Raw genomic sequence first — 19,137 nt, 5'->3', positions numbered from 1 at the left:
TCATTAAGCTATTGATTAATTCACTAATCATCTCAGCTCTAGCCAACGGAACAAGTTTAATTACATTAAGTAGAAATAAGCACTGAATACAGGCTTGTCTGGCTACTAACAATGAAGTATTTTCTCACAGGGTTTCCTCTGAAGGATGTTTTGGGCATTACTTAAATAGGTTGCAAGATACTTGGTGTTTTTTACCCCCCAAGTGTGGATCACAACAGCTTTATCTTACATATAAAAGCATAAAGATTCACTCTGAGGACAGCAGGGTAGCGACAAGAACAACTGCAGAACCCCAAGTCAGCAAATATTCAACTGGCTGAAGTGTCCCAACACACACATCCCTGTTGGTTCCTGGGATGCTGTTCTGTATGTGCTGTCATGGTGAGAAGCAATCAGAAACTGTCCCTTTGAGAATAAATAACCTGTCACACTAATAATTCAGGTATTCAGCTTTTATAGTCTTGATAAAAACCTTGATAAAAAGTCCCTGTTTTTGAAAAAGCAACTGTTTGAATACTTAACTAATTTTAAATAATACAAATTTAACTCACAATATACATAAAACTGAATTAATCCCTGCGCATGAAGACAGCACTGGTGTTGGATTTAGTTTCTATGAGGGAGCTGAATCTATCCAGGTCTAAGGCAGCCTGTCTCCATCTTCAGTGACGTCACCAGGAGGAATCCTGTGGCAGCCAATCAGAGCCCTGCTTCCTCATACCGGCGCCGTCTCCTGCTTACTGACAGGCCTGAGATTCTCCGTGCTGTCAGCACAGAGAGAGGGATGCCCTGCACGCTCACTGACGTCATCATCATCATCTTATCTTAAACACCAACTGAATCATGGTTGTGACTCTGATCAGTGAGAGCAGCTCTGTCACCGGCCTGCTGGTGTTCTGTTTATTAGTTTAAATTTAAAATACAGTCTTATGTCCACGAGAATCAGTGGTGATTCATTCACAAACTGACTGCAACAATTGCCAACTAAATACACTTAAAGTACAACACTGTAAAATTATACTGATTATTGCTCTTAATATTTAATTCATGTGAAACATGGTGCCTCAAGGGTTTGTCTCCTTAGATTTAAGAATTTATAAGATCTTTCAATGCAAAATAAGATGAATAATAAGGCCAGTTTCATCACTGGAATAATTTGAAAGCAGCTGAAAGATATTCTGCGTGACTAGTTTAATTTCTCACCAACAACTGTGAGACTCATAATAGTTAATTCAAACTGTAAATTGCTTTTGCAAGACTATTTAAGGTCTTGAATTTACTGGCAGGCACCCTGTAAAAAGACTAAAAAGACTTGTGAGGGCTTTATTACTGACACCGTCTGCATAATTAAACGGAAATGTAATTTTACTGTATGTAGAAATGTTTAAAGATGCTCTGAATCAAGAACTAATCTGAATCTAAGTTTCCTAAAAATACACTGAAAGCCAATTTCTTTTGGATAAAATAATTGCAACAAACCACCAAAATGACAACACATTTGGGGGGAAAAATATTAGATACTAGTGTCTTTAAAAAGCCACATGCATCAGTTGGTCTTACTTAATAATGTTGACACTATGACCTACTTTGGTTGAGCAGCACACTTGGTACAATGTACTGGTTAATACCAGTGTCCAGTGTAAGCTTTAATAAGCTGGTATATACTATTTTTAACGGTATCCTGGTACAAAGAGGCCTTAATCAGCCGTAGTAGTTGAACATTAGTGGCTGCACTGAACCCGGTGACATGCATGAAAGCCCAGCAGCCATTAGGATAACCACAAAATACATCCTGGGGCGCAGCACGCTAAAAATAGACTCAGCACTTCTCACAACAAGTGACTGTCTTTCAGGATGATGGGACATCACTGTGGGCCTATACACTAGCCTCGCCATCACTACTGACTGCCTCGCCATCACTACGCTGCTGCTGCTGCTGGTGGTGGTGGAAAATATGAATCTATAACAATCATCAGCATCATCGCGGCAATTACAGACGCAAAGCAATCACTGTTATCATCCTACTGTCAACATCAGGCATCATAAAGGGAAATGAATTCACTCTCATAGCCAGAAGGAGCTAATAACCTCTGTGTCCTTTCACATAATATCAAATAGATGGCTTGTTTTGAATGCATTTGCTCCTCACTCTGGTAGTTAGGCCTTCGTGTAAAGCACTCAGTAAACTTTGCCTTTAGGTAAGGCCTTTATTACTACTGTTAATGTAGGTAATAACTCAACAGGAAAGTCCCTATAATTAAGCTAAAGAACGAGACGCATGTTGAGCTACTCAAAAGCTACAGTTCTTCATCTGTAAGTGCTTTGCAATGTCTACGTCCTGACGTCACCGCCTCTGATCAGAGGTGGAGGTCACATTAATGATAAGTCCTAATTAATACACAGACACTCGCCAGCCAATGAGCATAGTATAACATTACAATACACTTCCCAGTATGACCTGAAATCTACATTAAGATAAATTAGCAGGTTTACACCAGTAACGATTTTATATTCATCAGGGCATGTATTTCCTTTCTCATGTTGGCTCAATATGTCTGATTAATTACCAGTTAAACATACTGGACTGTTAGCTAATTGGTTGGCTGACCTTTAGGTAAGATGTCACTGGTGGTCATTTATAACTGTTTATAGACATTTATTAAAATTTATAAAAAACGATGTTTATTGTCCGGCTCTAATGTTCACAAGATGGATGGTATCGCAATTACAGGCGATTTTGTGATTCTGCAAATTGCAAGACAGCTATTGGCCACAATTAATCTGTGTAAACAAAGAGGAAAACCTTTAGTAGTAATCAATACACTACTTTATTCACTGCAATACCAACTGCTTTCAGTGTCACTGAATTTTATTAACAACTGTTGTGGTCCAATACACCAATACTGTGTTTTATTCAAAGTAATGAGTGTAAGACAACTGTGTCTGTCTAGAATCAACCAAAAAGATTTTAGTAGAGTTTTGATTGTTATAGCTCCAAGAGAACAAATCATACTTTAAATCATGACGATAATCTCATAATTATTTAATTTTGCTTAATATGTAAGAACTGTATTTGGTATTGTGAATGGCTAATATACTGCATTAAGCAATATCTTTTATGTCCTGAATAGATTCCGTTTTCAGTTAACAGGTGATGTTGATATATGATGATTGACTGCAGGATTCACGACGGCTCATTTGGGTTAGATGTAGCTTACTGGATTTGAATTGAGATATTATGAAATGTTATTTAGGAGGAGCGCTTCTCCTTGTCGTTAACATGTTGTTTACTTTACAATCGATTTGGATTCAGCTTAACAGTCAAATGTGAGGGTAATATTAATAACTTTGTTATAACGTTACTAAACATTGTCTTTGAGCTAAGTGAGCTTACATTTAAACAACATCTGTTTAGCTAACAGATCAATGCTGTTGAGAACTAGCAATTAACAATAACTTTAACTAAGAAGTCAGCTGGTCCGTTGCTTGGTACTTAACAGTAAAGTTAGCTAACTTTTTGTAGTTTTAGTTGACCTATAAGTTAAAAATAAATCTCTTATCTACTCTATACTGACATGTGGAAAGTGGAGCCAGCCTCCCTGGTCTCTTTAGAAGCAGTTAGTTGCTGAACAGTTGCTGCCAATAGGTGGCGATTGGCTGACGGTTATCCCATTGGTTATGATGTAATGTTACATCTACTGTTTTATATCTATGCACACACACAACAAAATGTACATGTGTTCAATTATTCTAATAAAAGTCGCAATCTGGCTCATCTTTCAGAAACCAGAACAGCTGCTACGTCTGTAAAGGAAGAAAACATCCATGATAAACATTTCCTACCTCCAGTTTGTGCAAGTTTATCAGGAAACTAACAAATAGCTGTATTGATTATTTGTCCATCCTGTAGTACAGGTTATCACTGCAGGAGGCAGATGTTCCCATACACATCATGACCATTACAGCTGTCTGACTGCCTGTCTGCCTGTCTGTCTGAGAGCAGGTGATGGAAACCTGACTGGACTCTCTCTAACCTTTAAGATTATCATTAGCTAGCTGTTTTGCAACCGGAGTATAACTTTCACTGACAGACTAACTGAGGTCTGAAAAGCATGTTTTCCCCATATAACAGTTATTCAAACCACTCATCCAGATAGGGGTCATTTGATTTACACCAGGAGGTCCATTATCAGACACAACTCTGCCACCACCTCTGACATTAACAACGTCTAAATGGCTCAATAGACAGACATGTATCATTAGTTTAAGCTTTAATAGACCTAACACACATTATAGGACATCCTCTCAAACCAATGACAGGTGTCGTGCCACAGTTTCTCCGTCAAATAAATAAATAATAAGACGAAGAAAACAGCCATATTATCCATATTTCACATTAATTTCATTGACATGGTGTGAGGATAAGCTAGGTCAATGGAGGGGACACATTTTGTCTGGGAAACACATATTTGCACAACACCTGTCGTCATGTTTATTGCTTGACATCAGGTGACTGTTATTTTGGGGGGTTTTCACAGCACGTTTAGCAACAACATAGCACCATATAATAGCATTTAATATTATAAAATAGAGGTGTAAATACAACTAATGAATGAGTTTAAAGCTGTGGTGGAATCGCTGCAGTCCAGGTTGTCTGTGTGTGTCAAGTGTTCTGCATGAGCAAGTTTTAATGTTAATTTATGTGTTGTCTGTTACTTTCACTATAACTGTCTTGCTGCTGTCTTGGCCAGGTCTGCTTTGTAAAAGAGATCTTTGATCTCAATTGGACTAACATGGTTAAATAAAGGACAGTAAAATAAATAATTTATCATTAGTTTAAGATAATAGACATAACACACATTATAGGACATCCTCCCAAACCAATGACAGGTGTCGTGCCACAGTTTCTCCATCAAATAAATAAATAAATAATAAGACAATAAGACAAATAAGACAAACAATAATAAGAAAACCGCTGCCATATTATCCATCTTTCAATGACATGGTGTGAGGACTAGCCAGGTCAATGGAGGGGACACATTTTGTCTGGGAAACACATATTCTCACGACACCTGTCGTCACGTTTATTGCTTGACATCAGGTGACTGTTATTTTGGGGGTTTTCACAGCCAGAGTATAAGTTTCACTGACAGACTAACTGAGGACTGAAAAGCATGTTTCCCTATTTAACATTTATTCATCCAGATAGGGGTCATTTGATTTACACCAGGAGGTCCATTATCAGACACAACTCTGCCACCACCTCTGACATTAACAACGTCTAAATGGCTCTACAGACATTCATTCATTTAAATAATAAGACGAAGATCCATCTTTCATTGCCATGGTGTGAGGACTAGCCAGGTCAATGGGGGGGACACATTTTGTCTGGGAAACACATATTCTCACGACACCTGTCGTCACGTTTATTGCTTGACATCAGGTGACTGTTATTTTGGGGGGTTCACAACAACATAGCACCATATAAAAGCATTTAATGTTATAAAATAGAGGTGGAAATACAACTAACGGCTAACTAACGGCTAACGTCCGTTAACTCATCCAACGACGGTTTTTAGGCGGTTGATCGATTTCTGTTTGCAAAGATTATACCAACTTTATACGACGTATTTAACGTGTATCGTTACAAAAATCGGTATTTACGTGAGTGGGTTTACTGTTAATAGAAAGTCACATTTAGATAATTGTGTGTCAGACAGGTCGAGCAGCATCGCCCTGTTGTCCGATAATAGAAGCAATGCATGTTGTCCGATAATGGGTGCAGCCAGTTAGTGCTTACCTGTAATGGGAAAGAGGCGCTCTTGTTGCCCACATACCCCCGGACTACATGGCTCTGGATGGACAGAACACGGCACTCCATGCCGAGGAGGGGGGCTAGATGATAATCCGTTACTTCAACGTTAAATCACGTCAACACATAATAACCGTGAACCGGAGAGAAGCTAAGCTAAGCTAACCAGCTGTGTGTCTGTTGGTGTGAGCGCGTGTTGGTGGTTTGTAGCGGGTGGTGGGCACCGACCGTTAGTGTTTTCTACTCAGGCAATCTGAGCGACCACATAACTATGGTGACGTCAGCACAGGACCCCCTAAACGCTAGTGATGGGAATTAAGGCTCTTTTTAGTGAGCCGGATCATTTGGCTGAGCTCGTCAGGAAGAGAAGAGCCGGCATCGCATCCCACTGCAACGCACCGCACCTCAGCGCACCGCAACGCATCGCATCGCATCGCACCGCAACACACCGCACCTCAACGCACCTCAGCGCATAGCAAAGCACCGCATCACACCGCACCGCAACGCACCGCACCTCAGCGCACCGCAACGCATCGCATCGCACCGCACCTCAGCGCATAGCAAAGCACCGCATCACACCGCAGCGCACCGCACCGCATCACACCGCACCGCAACGCACCGCACCTCAGCGCAACCTCCTCTCCCTCCTGCTCCGTACCTGTAGAGCAGAGGTTAGCAACCTTTACTATCAAAATAGCCATTTAAGGCAAAAAAAAAAAAAAAAAAATCTGTCTGGAGCCGCAAAACATTTGATCATTGTGATGACACAGTTTATAGTCTAGGAATATAGAATATAGAATATAAGTCTAATGTAGTGAGGGCCAAACTGCAAGTGTACTACGGAGTATTAGGGCCATATTGAGGAAAAAAATTAATCTGAGATTTAGAGAATAAAGTCATAAATTTACGAGAAAAAAGTTGTAATATTACGAGAATAAAGTCATAACTTTGCGAGAAAAATGTCATAATATTAAGATAATAAAAGACAATAACATGTAAAATTACTGCTTTAGAATATTATGACTTTATTCTCGTAATATTACGACTTTTTTCTCGTAAATTTATGACTTTATTCTCTAAATCTCAGATAAATTTTTTTCCTCAATATGGCCCTAATACTCCGTCGTACCGTCGTACCATAGACCTACAACAATGATAAATAAAAATGAAAATGTAAACAAAAACAGTTATTCATTTCCAATTTGAAAAATCCACAGGGAGCCACTGGAGAGGAGCTAAAGAGTCGCATGTGGCTCCGGAGCCGCAGGTTGCTGACCCCTGCTGTAGACCATCCGCGCGCCGCGCACCCCCGCACCTCCCTGCTTGATGGTATGATCCTTGTCTGTCATCACCTGATTGGTCGCACGGACCTCATTAACGCAACATTCAGTCACAGTCAGTGCATGGAGTGCACGTGGCGCAGAGAAGATCGTCCTATCATACCGCCTTGAATTAATAATAAAAAAAAACAAAAAAAAACGGCTCTCGGACGGGAGTCGGCTCTTATCGTTCACTTAAAAGAGCCGGCTCTTTGAACCGGCTCGTTCGTGACGACCCATCACTAAATCTGATCCAACACAGTTGGAATTAAAATAGATGTGAATGACTCTCTTCTATTTTGTTCTATTTTATTCAACTATATCACTCCCTTTTACACAGCCGAATTATTCTAGAACATATTTTACAATTAAGTATCACTCCAATGTGTCTTTTGGTGTTTTCCCTGGCAAAATAAAGGACAAACAATTTTAAAATATGCATATTTTTGGGTGTAGTTTGGTGCTGCGCTCACTTTTTCTTTTTTTGGTGTGTGTATGTGTGTTTTTGTGGTTGTGACTCACACCATCTCTATCACAGAGTCGTGACTGAGGGGGGGATTTGACTTGGCAAACACCGCCTCTGTTCACCACACGACACAGTCGGCGGTGATGCTGAGAAACACAGAGTGCATGTACAGATAAATATAGCCAAATGTAGGTATAAGAGCAAGAAATAACAGAAAGAGGGAGAGACAAATGGAGAGATGTTGAGATGACAGCTCCACCTGCTGTTCATCCAGGTCTTAACTGCTCTATGTGACGCTTTAATTGCATTTCACACAAACATCTTGAACATCAGAGAACACCAGACTCCTCTTTTCAAAGTGCTGCTTTAATAAAATATAATATTAATATATACCATCATTATTGCACAGTACAAACAAACAGGAATACATTTCCCTTTATTTTAATGGCAGAACAAACATGATATGCTTCCTCTTCTCTCCCTCGTTCTGTTCTCCCATGTAGTAAAACTGAAATGAGGAGGTAATGGAGGAGGAACACGGAGAGGGAAGAGGTTAAGGAAGAGTGTAAAGAGTAGGAGGTAGGCGTCATGGATCATTTGGAGTCCTGGTCCGTTTCGGGCTCTAAAAGAGAAAAGCAGAAGAAATTTATTTGGGAATACATTTAGTTTCATTTCATCACTGTAGATATTTTAATGAGTCTGTGCAGTGACAAAATGCCAATCAATCAGCTGCTGTAGAGCTGAAACATCATGTTCCAGAGATAAAAATATATTTATAATCTCCATAAGGAATTGGATTATCAGCCATGTTGTACGTCATTGTGATGTCTTTATGTTTTTTTCTCACATCCGTACTGAAAAACTACACTACGCACTAATCCAAAAGCAAGTTAATCAATCAGATCGTTGTGTTGCCATGGAGATCTTAATTGCCCCAAAGTTGTGTGACTGTAATCTGCTACATCAGATATGATGTTCTTCTTGGGGACAGACTGGATTGGCATTAACGCAACTTGCGATTTTTAGGTTGTACCGGGCTCAGTTTTAAAGCTAGAGTGAAGATACTGGTATCATATGAAACTATAAAACCTAAAGAATCCATTGATATCAACCATGTCATACTAGCTTGTTGCGAAGGAGGTTAGATAACGCTCCAAACTTACGCTAAATTTTAGCGAGGAAAAACTGGCATGGCCATTTTCAAAGGGGTCCCTTGACCTCTGACCTCTAGATGTGTGAATGTAAATGGGTTCTATGGGTACCCACGAGTCTCCCCTTTACAGACATGCCCACTTTATGATAATCACATGCAGTTTGGGGCAAGTCATAGTCAAGTCAGCACACTGACACACTGACAGCTGTTGTTGCCTGTTGGGCTGCAGTTTGCCATGTTATGATTGGAGCATATTGTTTTATGCTAAATGCAGTACCTGTGAGGGTTTCTGGACAATATCTGTCATTGTTTTGTGTCGTTAATTGATTTCCAATAATAAATATATACATACATTTGCATAAAGCAGCATATTTGCCCACTCCCATGTTGATAAGAGTATTAAATACTTGACAAATCTGCCTTTAAGGTACATTTTGAACAGATGCACAATTAATTGACAAACATTTTGTGGTAAGGATTCCCTAAATTTGGTTATCTGACAAAGAAAAATAAACTTGTTAGTGATCTCTGTCGACATTTATAATTTTCTAAAACATATCTTTGGCATTATTTCATTGCAATGTCTTGTTACTTATCGGCCGACATATGCCAATGAAGATAAATCTGTGATAAGATAATTATCCCTCGGGCACTACTTGTTATTTAGGATGACTGATGAGAAGTTCATCTCGTCAGCATAGATACTGTATCTCTAAAAAAAAAAATTCTGCATTTAAAATACTTCTTTTCTATTAATTGAATCATAAATACTAGCTGTACAGCTCTACATACAATGTCGTTCTCTGTGACTGAATGTCTCACCGGTGAAGGTGAACTGAGGGAAGCTGCTGAGGTCTCCTCCTCCATAAAGTCTCTGGAGCTTCGCTGTCTCCTCTGACAGGAGTTTTTCGTAACCTGGCTCCGCCTCCAACAGTCCTCCATTCAACCTTAGAGAGGAACAGGAAACGATATAGGAAACGAGGGAAATTAAATTCAATGTCTCCTCCACATTGCATCTCAACATCACAGTTTCCCTCCAGTATTCCATCTTAAACTCTTGTGTTGTTATCATAGTGCATCCTCTGTGCAAACTGTGCCTTTTTAAAGCTACTGTATACATAAGTGGTCAGACCATGTTATAGAATTATTTATTTCACCTTTGTATAACCAGGAAGTCTCTTGAAATCCATTGTCTGCTTTACAAGACAAGCTAAATGGCTAAAATTGCAGCATAAATAATTAACATGAGAAGTCACATGAGAAGACACAGTCAAATTTTAACACATTTATCACAGTAAAATAAAACCTGTGCGTCTCTACCTGTGCATGTTGTTGTATTCTCTGATCTTCTCCAGGAAGAGTCTCTGCACCGGATCTAAATCTGTAAAACACAAAAACAACAATATGATTAAAAATCAACGCTTTCACCAGACAACTTGTTCACTTCTCCGATATAATGACTGTCTATCTGCAACTGTATTTACCTGCGTGAGTCCCTTTAACATCTTCACTCCCCGAGGCCTCAGCCTGAGCTCCCTCCTCCTCCTCGAACTCCTCCTTCAGCAGCACCTCCTTCTGAGCTGGAACATCATCTGTCACTTCAGCCGCAGTATCAACGTCGACTGACCCAACGACCACCATTTCTGTGGTAACAACCCCAGAAACAGGACAGGTGAGGGTCAGCAGGACAAGAGCTGATTCCACTTTCTAAAGCATCACCTTCAGTTTTAGTTCAAAACTCTTCGACAACTTAATAAAATACTTTCTGCTCTGTTCGCATCTCCTCTGTTCTTCAGTTATCTCAGTTTTAATCAACACATCTATGTCTAAAGTCTCCATCAAAGAGTTTAATTATTTTTATTTTAAAGGAATATTTCTAAAAAAAAAACTTTAACTTTATTTTTCAGACTTTTGTTTTTCAACATTTTTCAAACTTTTTTTTTCAGACTTTTTTTCCAGACATTTTTCAGCATTTTGATTTGGAATATTTTTCAGACTTTTTTTTTTACCTTTTTCAGACATTGTTTAGACATTTGTTTTCCAACATTTTTCAGACTATTTTTTTACGGACATTTTTTCAGCATTTTGTTTTGGGACATTTTTTTCAGACTTTTTTTGGGACATTTTTCAGACTATTTTTTTACGGACAATTTTTTAAGCATTTTGATTTAGGATATTTTTCAGACTTTTTTTTTTTTTTTTTTACCTTTTTCAGACATTGTTTAGACTTTTGTTTTCCAACATTTTTCAAACTTTATTTTTCAGACTTTTTCCGGACATTTTTCAGACTATTTTTTTCCGGACATTTTTTCAGACTTTTTTTTTTTTTTTTTTTTACCTTTTCAAACATTGTTTAGACTTTTGTTTTCCAACATTTTTCAAACTTTTTTTTTCAGACTTTTTTTTTAACGGACATATTTTCAGACTTTTGTTTTTCAACATTTTTCCAACTTTATTTTTCAGACTTTTTTTTCAGACATTTTTCAGACTATTTTTTTACGGACATTTTTTTAAGCATTTTGATTTAGGATATTTTTCAGACTTTTTTTTTTTTTTTTTTACCTTTTTCAGACATTGTTTAGACTTTTGTTTTCCAACATTTTTCAAACTTTATTTTTCAGACTTTTTCCGGACATTTTTCAGACTATTTTTTTCCAGACATTTTTTCAGACTTTTTTTTTCTTTTTCTTTTTTACCTTTTCAAACATTGTTTAGACTTTTGTTTTCCAACGTTTTTCAAATTTTTTTTTCAGACTTTTTTTTTCCGGACATTTTTTCAGACTTTTGTTTTTCAACATTTTTCAAACTTTATTTTTCAGACTTTTTTTCAGACTTTTTTTCCGGACATTTTTTCAGCATTTTGATTTGGGATACTTTTCAGACTTTTTTTTTTTTTTTTTTTTACCTTTTTCAGACATTGTTTAGACTTTTGTTTTCCAACATTTTTCAAAAAAAAAATTTCAGACTTTTTTTTTACGGACATTTTTCCAGACTTTTGTTTTTCAACATTTTTTAAACTTTATTTTTCAGACTTTTATTTCAGACTTTTTTTGGGACATTTTTCAGACTTTTTTTTTTTTTTTTTACCTTTTTCAGTTATTTAGACTTTTGTTTTCCAACATCTTTCAAACTTTATTTTTCAGACTTTTTCGGGACATTTTTCACACTATTCTTTTCCGGACATTTTTTCAGACTTTTGTTTTCCAACATGTTTCAAACTTCTTTTTTCAGACTTTTGTTTTTCAAATATTTTTCAGACTTTTTTTTTACGGACATCTTTTCAGACTTTTGTTTTCTAAGATTTTCAAACTTTTTTCGGGACATTTTCAGACTTTTTTTTTTTTTTTTACCTTTTTCAGTTATTGTTTAGACTTTTCTTTTCCAACAATTTTTAAAAAAAAATTTCAGACTTTTTTTCCAGAATTTTTTTTACGGACATTTTTTCAGAATTTTGTTTTCCAAATTTTTCCAACTTTTTTCAGCCTTTTCTTTGGGACATCTTTCAGACTTTTTTTTTTTTTTTTTTACCTTTTTCAGACATTGTTTAGACTTTTGTTTTCCAACGTTTTTCAAATTTTTTTTTCAGACATTTTTCAGTCTTTTTTTCCAGCATTCTTATACTTTGTTTTTTACCGGCCGCAGAAAAGTGTATTTATTGCGCTGGGCCACACTTCACCACTGCTTGTTTGAATATCAATCTACAAACAGCTCTAAATCTCACAAGTTAACACGCAGTACCTAGTTTGTTTAATCCTTACACAAACACACGTAAAAACAGCAATGTGTGATCTTATATCAAAGAACGTATATTGCTAAGCAGTGAAAGTCAGTTGTTTGTTCCATTGCAACATCAGCGCCCAGCAGCAGAGCTACGCTTCCACCATTTTGGACTGAAAGCGACTACCGGATGCCGGTAAAACGTCCAAGGTACAAAAGTAAAACTGAATTATTTCTATTCTATTGTCATATTTAATGTCTCTACCGAATTGGCCCGTGTTGAACAATAAAAATATTATAAATTTAATAAACGAAGCAGGACTAGGCGGAACAGAAAGTCAGACCCTTCTGCGGTAAAATGAGGTTTTATTAAGGGAGTCTGGCAGCTGCAGATCTTTACAACACAAAGCGGTGGTGCTCCCCGCTTTAGTCCACACAAAAATCTGAACAAAATGAAAGTTCCTTTGTAGTACCTTTAAATCAGCATGACTCTGAAGTTAGAGCTGCATCTACTACCACGTCCTCCTTGAAACTTACCATCCAAAACATCCGCTCCTACAACCTCCTGACCTTCTGTTACCCCGGTTACGTGTCCAGGAACAGAGAAGAGCAGCTCCTCCATCAGAGCGTCTATCTGCAGATCTTCAGGCAGAGACTCGATCTCCAGAGTCGTCTCTTCAGACGCCACCACGTCCTCCTCTACCTCCACCTTCTTCTCTCCAGCAACGATTTCAGCTTCTTTCTCCAGATAATCTGCAGTTTCACTCAGAGATTCATCCTCCAGAGTTCCCAAAGAGGCCTCGACTTCAGCCAGAGTCACAGACTCCAGACTCATGGCCTCCACGACGCTCCCTCGCTCGCTCTCTCCGGACTCTTCTTCTGCCTCCTGACCTTCGAGCGGCTGCCTCGGTCCTTGCTCAGAACCCAACATGACCTCCAGCATCACAGCTTCTATCGCATCGGTGGCTTCAGAGATGGAATCTAGCGTTAACATTTCATCCTCAAACTCAGCAACATCCTCCATCGTGGTCGTAACTTCCATCTTCTCCTCTTTCGCTAGAACATCAGCTTCTTTCTCGAGAGCGTTCATCGCTTCTAGCAGAGCTTCGGTGTCAAGACCTCCAACGTCCGCCGTCACTTCTGATAAAGTTACTGATTCCAGCGTCATGGCTTCAGTTGCTTTCTCCTCCGTCTGCTCGGCGTTTGATCTTGTTTTAGAAAGCGTTGCAGGAACGTGAAAGAGAAGCTCTTTCACCAACGCGCCGCTTTCTCCTTCCAACTCCTGAAGATCTTCAGACAGAGAGTCCCATTTTGACAAAACTTTATTTAAATTCTCGCCCTCGTCGTCGCTTGAATCCTCAGATTCAGATTCAGCTCCGATCTCCGTCCGGACCGACGACTCCTGGAGCTGCTTCTCCGCTTTCTCGTCGAGGATTGATTTAGTTCTGAGGAGCTCGTCGGTTTTTAAAGACGCTACCAGGACCTGGTCTACGTGGAGCGTTACGGACTCTAACGTCATCTCTTCAGACCGACTCACTTCCTCATTTACTGAGCATGATTCTACTGTAGAGTCTATTTTCGAAGGCAATGGTGCTGATTCGTGTGCATTTTGTATTACGGGAGTGTGTGAGAGGTTGTCAACTGCTTCAGTTTCTATTGTAGGCTCTATTGTACCTTCAGAAACAGGCGAGGTGCTGGCGTCTACTGATGTTTCTATTGTAGTTTCTATTAAAGGTTCTTCTTTGGCACTGTATGAGATGTTAACCACTCCTGAGTCTACTTCCTGAGCTGCTGCATCTACTGTGACGTCTATCGTCGGCTCTACTGGACCCTCAACAACAGCAGCTTTAGTTTCGAGTGTTTCCACAGGAAAATGGCTGGCTTCTACTGGTGATTCTATTGTAATTTCTATTAAAGGTTCTTCTTTGGCAGTATGCGAGAGGTAAACAGGACCCGAGTCTGTGCTGTTGGTTTCTACTTTGTGAGCTGCTGCATCTACTGTGACGTCTATCGTAGGCTCTACTGGACCCTCAACAACAGCAGCTCTAGTTTCTAGTGCTTCCACGGCTTCTACTGGAGTTTCTATTGTAGTTTCTTCTTTGGCAGTGTGCGAAAGGTTAATAGGACCTGTGCTTTTGGTTTCTACTGCTTGAGCTGCTGCATCTACTGAAGGCTCTACTGGACATTCAACAACAGCAGCTCCACTCTCTAGTGTTTCCAGAGGAGAGGCCTCCACTGGTGGTTCTACTGTAGATTCTAGTACGGGTTCTACTGCTGCAGTGTGTGAAATGTCAACCACTCCTGAGTCTGTGCTGTTGGTTTCTACTTCTTGAGCTGCTGCATCTACTGTGACGTCTATCGTCGGCTCTACTGGACCCCCAACAACTGCAGCTCTAGTTTCTAGTGTTTCCACAGCTTCTACTGGTGATTCTATTGTAGTTTCTATTAAGGGATCTTCTTTGGCCACTCCTGAGTCTGTGTCTTTGGTTTGTATTGCTTCAGCTGGAGCATCTACTGTAGGCTCTACTGGACCTTCAACAACAGCAGCTCTAGTTTCTACTGTTTCCACAGAGGACAGGGTATGATCTACTGGTGATTCTATTGTAGTTTCTATTAAGGGTTCTACTGTAGCAGCTGGGAAAGATGATGCCTCTGCGTTCTTCTCCACCTCGTGGGCTGATAAAGGCAGTACGGTGGCAGTTTCTACTTTGGTTTCTATTGTTTCAGCCGAGGGTTGGTGTTCTATTGCAGCTGGTGTTGAGCTGGTTGGAGAGGAACCTGAGGTCGTAGCAACGGTCACATTGGAAAGACTACGAGCATTTGTCTTTGACAAAGGAGGAATATTTGAGGTGGAGACGTTCACTGAGGAGGTGGTGGGAGGTTTGGTGGGGATGGAGGAGGCTTTGGCAGGTCGAGCTGAAGAAGGGAGGAGAGAGGAAAAGGAGGAGAAAAAGAGGATGTAAGGGATATTGATAGGAGGGAGGAGGGAGAAGTAAAACCACTCAGCACAGACAGAAAGAAGCAGAACTAATCAGTGTTTGAGGGATTCAATTAATTAACTCGGCTGTCCTTCAGACAGCTCATCAGCATGTTCTCTCATCTACACTCATTTGCAAACAGTTTTTTTTTACCTCAGTGAAAAGGTTGTTTTTGAAAGGCTAAACACCAACAAATATGGATTGAAGCAGAATATTTGTGTTGTGAATGTTGGAAATGACTACTTCTATCTTTTTTCAATACATTTCGGCTTTTGGACTGAGACAATTACAGCGGACGAGGACAGATAGCCGCGTTGCTCGCTGCGTGTGTAGGAGAGAGAGAAGGTGGACTATTGCACGTAATGTTTCTGTAATAATAATAATTTAAATGCCAAAGTTATGAATGAAACTTTGACCTATTCGGTACAGCCATTTACATCATCTGATCTAACATAGTCTGAAAACAGGAAGCCACAAATGATGACGAAGGGGCTCACAAATCACCAGAATTAAATCCTCTTAATCTTTCAGAAAAAAAATATTCTGTCAAACTCCAAAACCAGCTCTTTCTGCAGCGGTAAATTACCGTCACCTGCTGTGTTGACAGGAAAGAAAAAAATCTGTAAATCTGTTGGTCGCCGTCTTTGATCGAGGCTTTATTCTGACCTTTACCAGCAGGAGGCGCTGTGCCCGGCCTCTGCTGGGAGAAGATCTCCTCCAGGAGTTTAGCGACGTCCACCGCTGGCTGCGGCTTCGCTTTCTCTGTCAAAGAAACAAAATGCAGACCGAGATTAAATTTTTTTTAATGTATTAATTTAGATATTTTCCAAAGTAAAAGTCCCTAGAAGTGTATGATTCAACTTTTTCCGATGGGCTAGTGTTAAAAAAGTTTACAAAAATCACAATATCAAATTGCAATACTTAAAAATTGCAATACATATCGAATCGGCACCCAAGTATCGCGATAGCATTGAATCGGGAGAAAGGTGAATCGTCCCAGCCCTAATAAAAAGTAAAAACCTGACAGAAAATCAAGAGTTTGTCTTACTGATGTGGGTCTTGCGTGGCTGATTTTTGTCTGATGGTTTGGAGCTGAACAGTGCAGTTTGAGACCTCCAGACCACTCTGCACAACTCCCTGTGAATACACTGGACACACACACACAAGTTATGGGATGCACAAGGTAATGCTAGTGTCAGATGGCATGTTTCTAAAATTAAAATTTAATTAAAAATTAAAAACTTTCAGGAATTCAGTACACTGTAAAGTTTTATTCCAGACTCTTAATAATTATCTTAGGTTTATTGTTATTTTCAGTGTTTACTTTGAGATAAATGTAAATTTACATTGATTTTACAGCAGAGAATCCACAGTCTTAGTGAGTAAATATGCAATAAATGCAACAATAACATTGTGACATGCTCTACTCTGACATTGAACTGTGAAATAAGAAGTACTTTATTCATGTTTGTATGTGAAGGTATTAAAAAGACATGTGTAAGTCATGTGGTCAAATATAAAAACAGTAAAACAGTAAATGTACTTACACATAGTCCTGTTCCTCTTCTGATCAAAGCAGCAGCCATCATTGATTAAATAATAAAGATATCTGTATAATAGTACTTATTCAGCCTGAGGAGGAGGAATGTGTCAGTAGAGAACTAAATGTCCTGCAGCTCTCTGTCCTCCACCAGGACACCTACAGTTAACCTTACTATTCTGTTTCTCTCTTTAAACACACACAGAATAAGACTTTAACTGGTGATTTAAACACACAAAACACACAATAACACATCTCAGTGAACTCATTTAGTTAATCTAATCTAAACACGACGGTTAATAAACTCTTCCTGTTTCAACCTGAACTGATTAAATCATCTAATAACCTTTAGTTTGTTAGTTTAGTTGCTATCTAGCTGGTATATTGTAGTTTAGAGGAGCTGTCCTCTGTTTATAGAGCCTTAAAGTTACATAAAGCCTCTAAACACGTGTCAACAATCACAGAAGAAAACAAACTCGTTTCCGGCTGTGGTCATCAAAATAAAAGCCTCACAGACAATCTCTCTTTTGAAAATGCATTGGTTCATAGCAAACACTTCACTGAAGGGTACCATACGTTTCAGAGAGAAATATTGTATGTACTAAGTTACTTTCACCACAGTAGATCAGTAGAAAATAGTGTAAATAAACTGACTCCAGTCAAACCGCTTTTATTTTGAAGGAAGTTCCGGTGTTTTATGGATAAATGTGTTTATCTTGACGCTGATTGGTTGAGAGATGAAGGAAACGCCCCCCTCTCACTGCATGTGCCAACATGGAGCCACACCACACCACAACACAAGCTTTTAATACATCCATGAGCTGGAGCAGCAGTAACACTTTACACTTGGTGTTCTGTGTATCAGACATGTTATTTCTGTTGATTGTTTTTCTCTTATAATTAATAATAATTTACAAATGTCTGTTTACATACTTCTGTGATACTGAGGAGAATATTATATTATATAATCATACAACACTCTGCCTCACAAAAAGTGCAATTAACAAGTGCAATACTTCAATCAATGCAATATGTGCAATATAAAAAATGTGCAATATTTTGATAGTATGCAACCTCTACTGCTCCCATATATTTATATATATATATATATATATATGTATATATATATATTGCTTCTATAGTTACCATATACCAAGTACTTCCTTTGTTATTATACTGTATATTATTTGTAAATACTCTATTATTATTTTTTGCTACTTAACTTACTGTTTTCTTAATGGAGCTTCCCAGCAAAAAGAATTTCACACGATTGCACTTGTATAACCGGTGTGACAATAAACATCTTGAATCTTGAAATTGTTTTGCATTATTTAGGTCGAGGTTATATACGGAAAAAAAGGCTCTGTGGCCTTTTTTCCTCTCCCTGCCTAAATCATTTTTTTATTTGGATGTCCTTTGATTTTAACTTGCAAAAAAATAAATGCAAACTCAATCACTGCATGAATTCTCTACCAAGCAAAGCAAAACAATGAAAAGCATAAGACAAGTTGAATATTTTGTTTTGGGTTCAACCAGAGAATGTTTTTTCCTTCTCAAATTGTTTAATTTGATGAATTTTAAGACTTCCAAAAGGGTAAGGGTCGTGTCTAGATTGGAAATCTGCAAATTGCAAAGAGTTTCGCAATTTGCGTTTTACCTTCTAGCCACGACCAAGGGTAAGTGTCCAGAATTTTCCCAAGAAAATAACGATTAGAGAAAAGTCAGACAAAATAAATATAATTTTGTGATAAAGAAATGTTTTGTTTTATCTCTTAATCCTTTATTATCCCTCTGGTACAGCACCACTGATGTATTGTGTGAGCATCAAACCAAACCAAAGAAAGCAACAACACAGACGGCTGCAGTCTTGGTCCAACTGAAGTTTAATCTGAACATTGAAAGACAACAACGTACATCATCTTCTACAGTGATAATTAACAGCAGGCTGTCTCTATCGGCCCCGCAGCGCTCATATATTAACTCTCAGATAGCAGTAGTATTATACACAACCTGGAACAGTAAGAACGGGTTCAAACTGGATTAGATTCAGTGTGGAGAGGAGGAAGAGGAGGAGAGGGTCGACAGGGATCATCATTCATCATCATCAGCTTCAGTCTGGGGAAACACAAACATTCGTTCACGCCTTCCTCCA

General features: G+C 38.7%; 2 protein-coding genes across 4 annotated transcripts in view; both read right to left on the bottom strand.

Annotated features, from left to right (window-relative positions):
• Window positions 1-6,078, bottom strand: part of LOC141774580 (pyridoxal kinase-like) — a 31,128-nt gene extending 25,050 nt beyond the window's left edge. The window contains exon 1 of one of the 2 annotated variants that reach the window (XM_074647357.1): window positions 5,801-6,078. In XM_074647357.1, coding sequence (XP_074503458.1) covers window positions 5,801-5,881 — 81 coding nt within the window. In that variant the 5' untranslated portion in view covers window positions 5,882-6,078. The remainder of the gene's footprint in view (window positions 1-5,800) is intronic. The other variant, XM_074647356.1, reaches the window with a different exon arrangement.
• Window positions 6,079-7,945: 1,867 nt separating this feature from the next.
• Window positions 7,946-17,435, bottom strand: LOC141774574 (uncharacterized). Of its 2 annotated transcripts, none has more exons than XM_074647341.1 (8): window positions 16,993-17,435; window positions 16,494-16,593; window positions 16,112-16,207; window positions 13,005-15,383; window positions 10,235-10,393; window positions 10,071-10,131; window positions 9,573-9,697; window positions 7,946-8,219 (listed from the first exon to the last, which is right to left on the bottom strand). In XM_074647341.1, exons 1-8 carry the CDS (start codon window positions 17,032-17,034, stop codon window positions 8,191-8,193), a joined length of 2,991 nt encoding a protein of 996 aa, XP_074503442.1. In that variant the 5' UTR covers window positions 17,035-17,435; the 3' UTR covers window positions 7,946-8,190. The 2 variants fall into 2 exon arrangements, with proteins under 2 accessions (XP_074503442.1, XP_074503443.1); XM_074647342.1 differs by having other exon boundaries at window positions 13,038-15,383.
• Between the last annotated feature and the right edge of the window lie 1,702 nt (window positions 17,436-19,137).

The sequence above is a fragment of the Sebastes fasciatus genome, chromosome 9 (assembly GCF_043250625.1).
Source record: "Sebastes fasciatus isolate fSebFas1 chromosome 9, fSebFas1.pri, whole genome shotgun sequence".
Lineage (NCBI taxonomy): Eukaryota > Metazoa > Chordata > Actinopteri > Perciformes > Sebastidae > Sebastes > Sebastes fasciatus.
The sequence above is the reverse complement of the archived record's forward strand: the minus strand, read 5'-3'. Positions and strand labels throughout refer to the sequence as shown.

Excerpts from the sequence above, each read along its gene's own strand:
- LOC141774574 (XM_074647341.1), bottom strand. The coding sequence starts at position 17,034 with ATGATGGCTGCTGCTTTGATCAGAAGAGGAACAGGACTATGT. Across the intron at positions 16,594-16,992 it reads GAAGAGGAACAGGACTATGT|TGTATTCACAGGGAGTTGTG; the intron begins GTAAGTACATTT and ends GTGTGTGTCCAG. Across the intron at positions 8,220-9,572 it reads CCCTCAGTTCACCTTCACCG|AGCCCGAAACGGACCAGGAC; the intron begins GTGAGACATTCA and ends TTTCTCTTTTAG.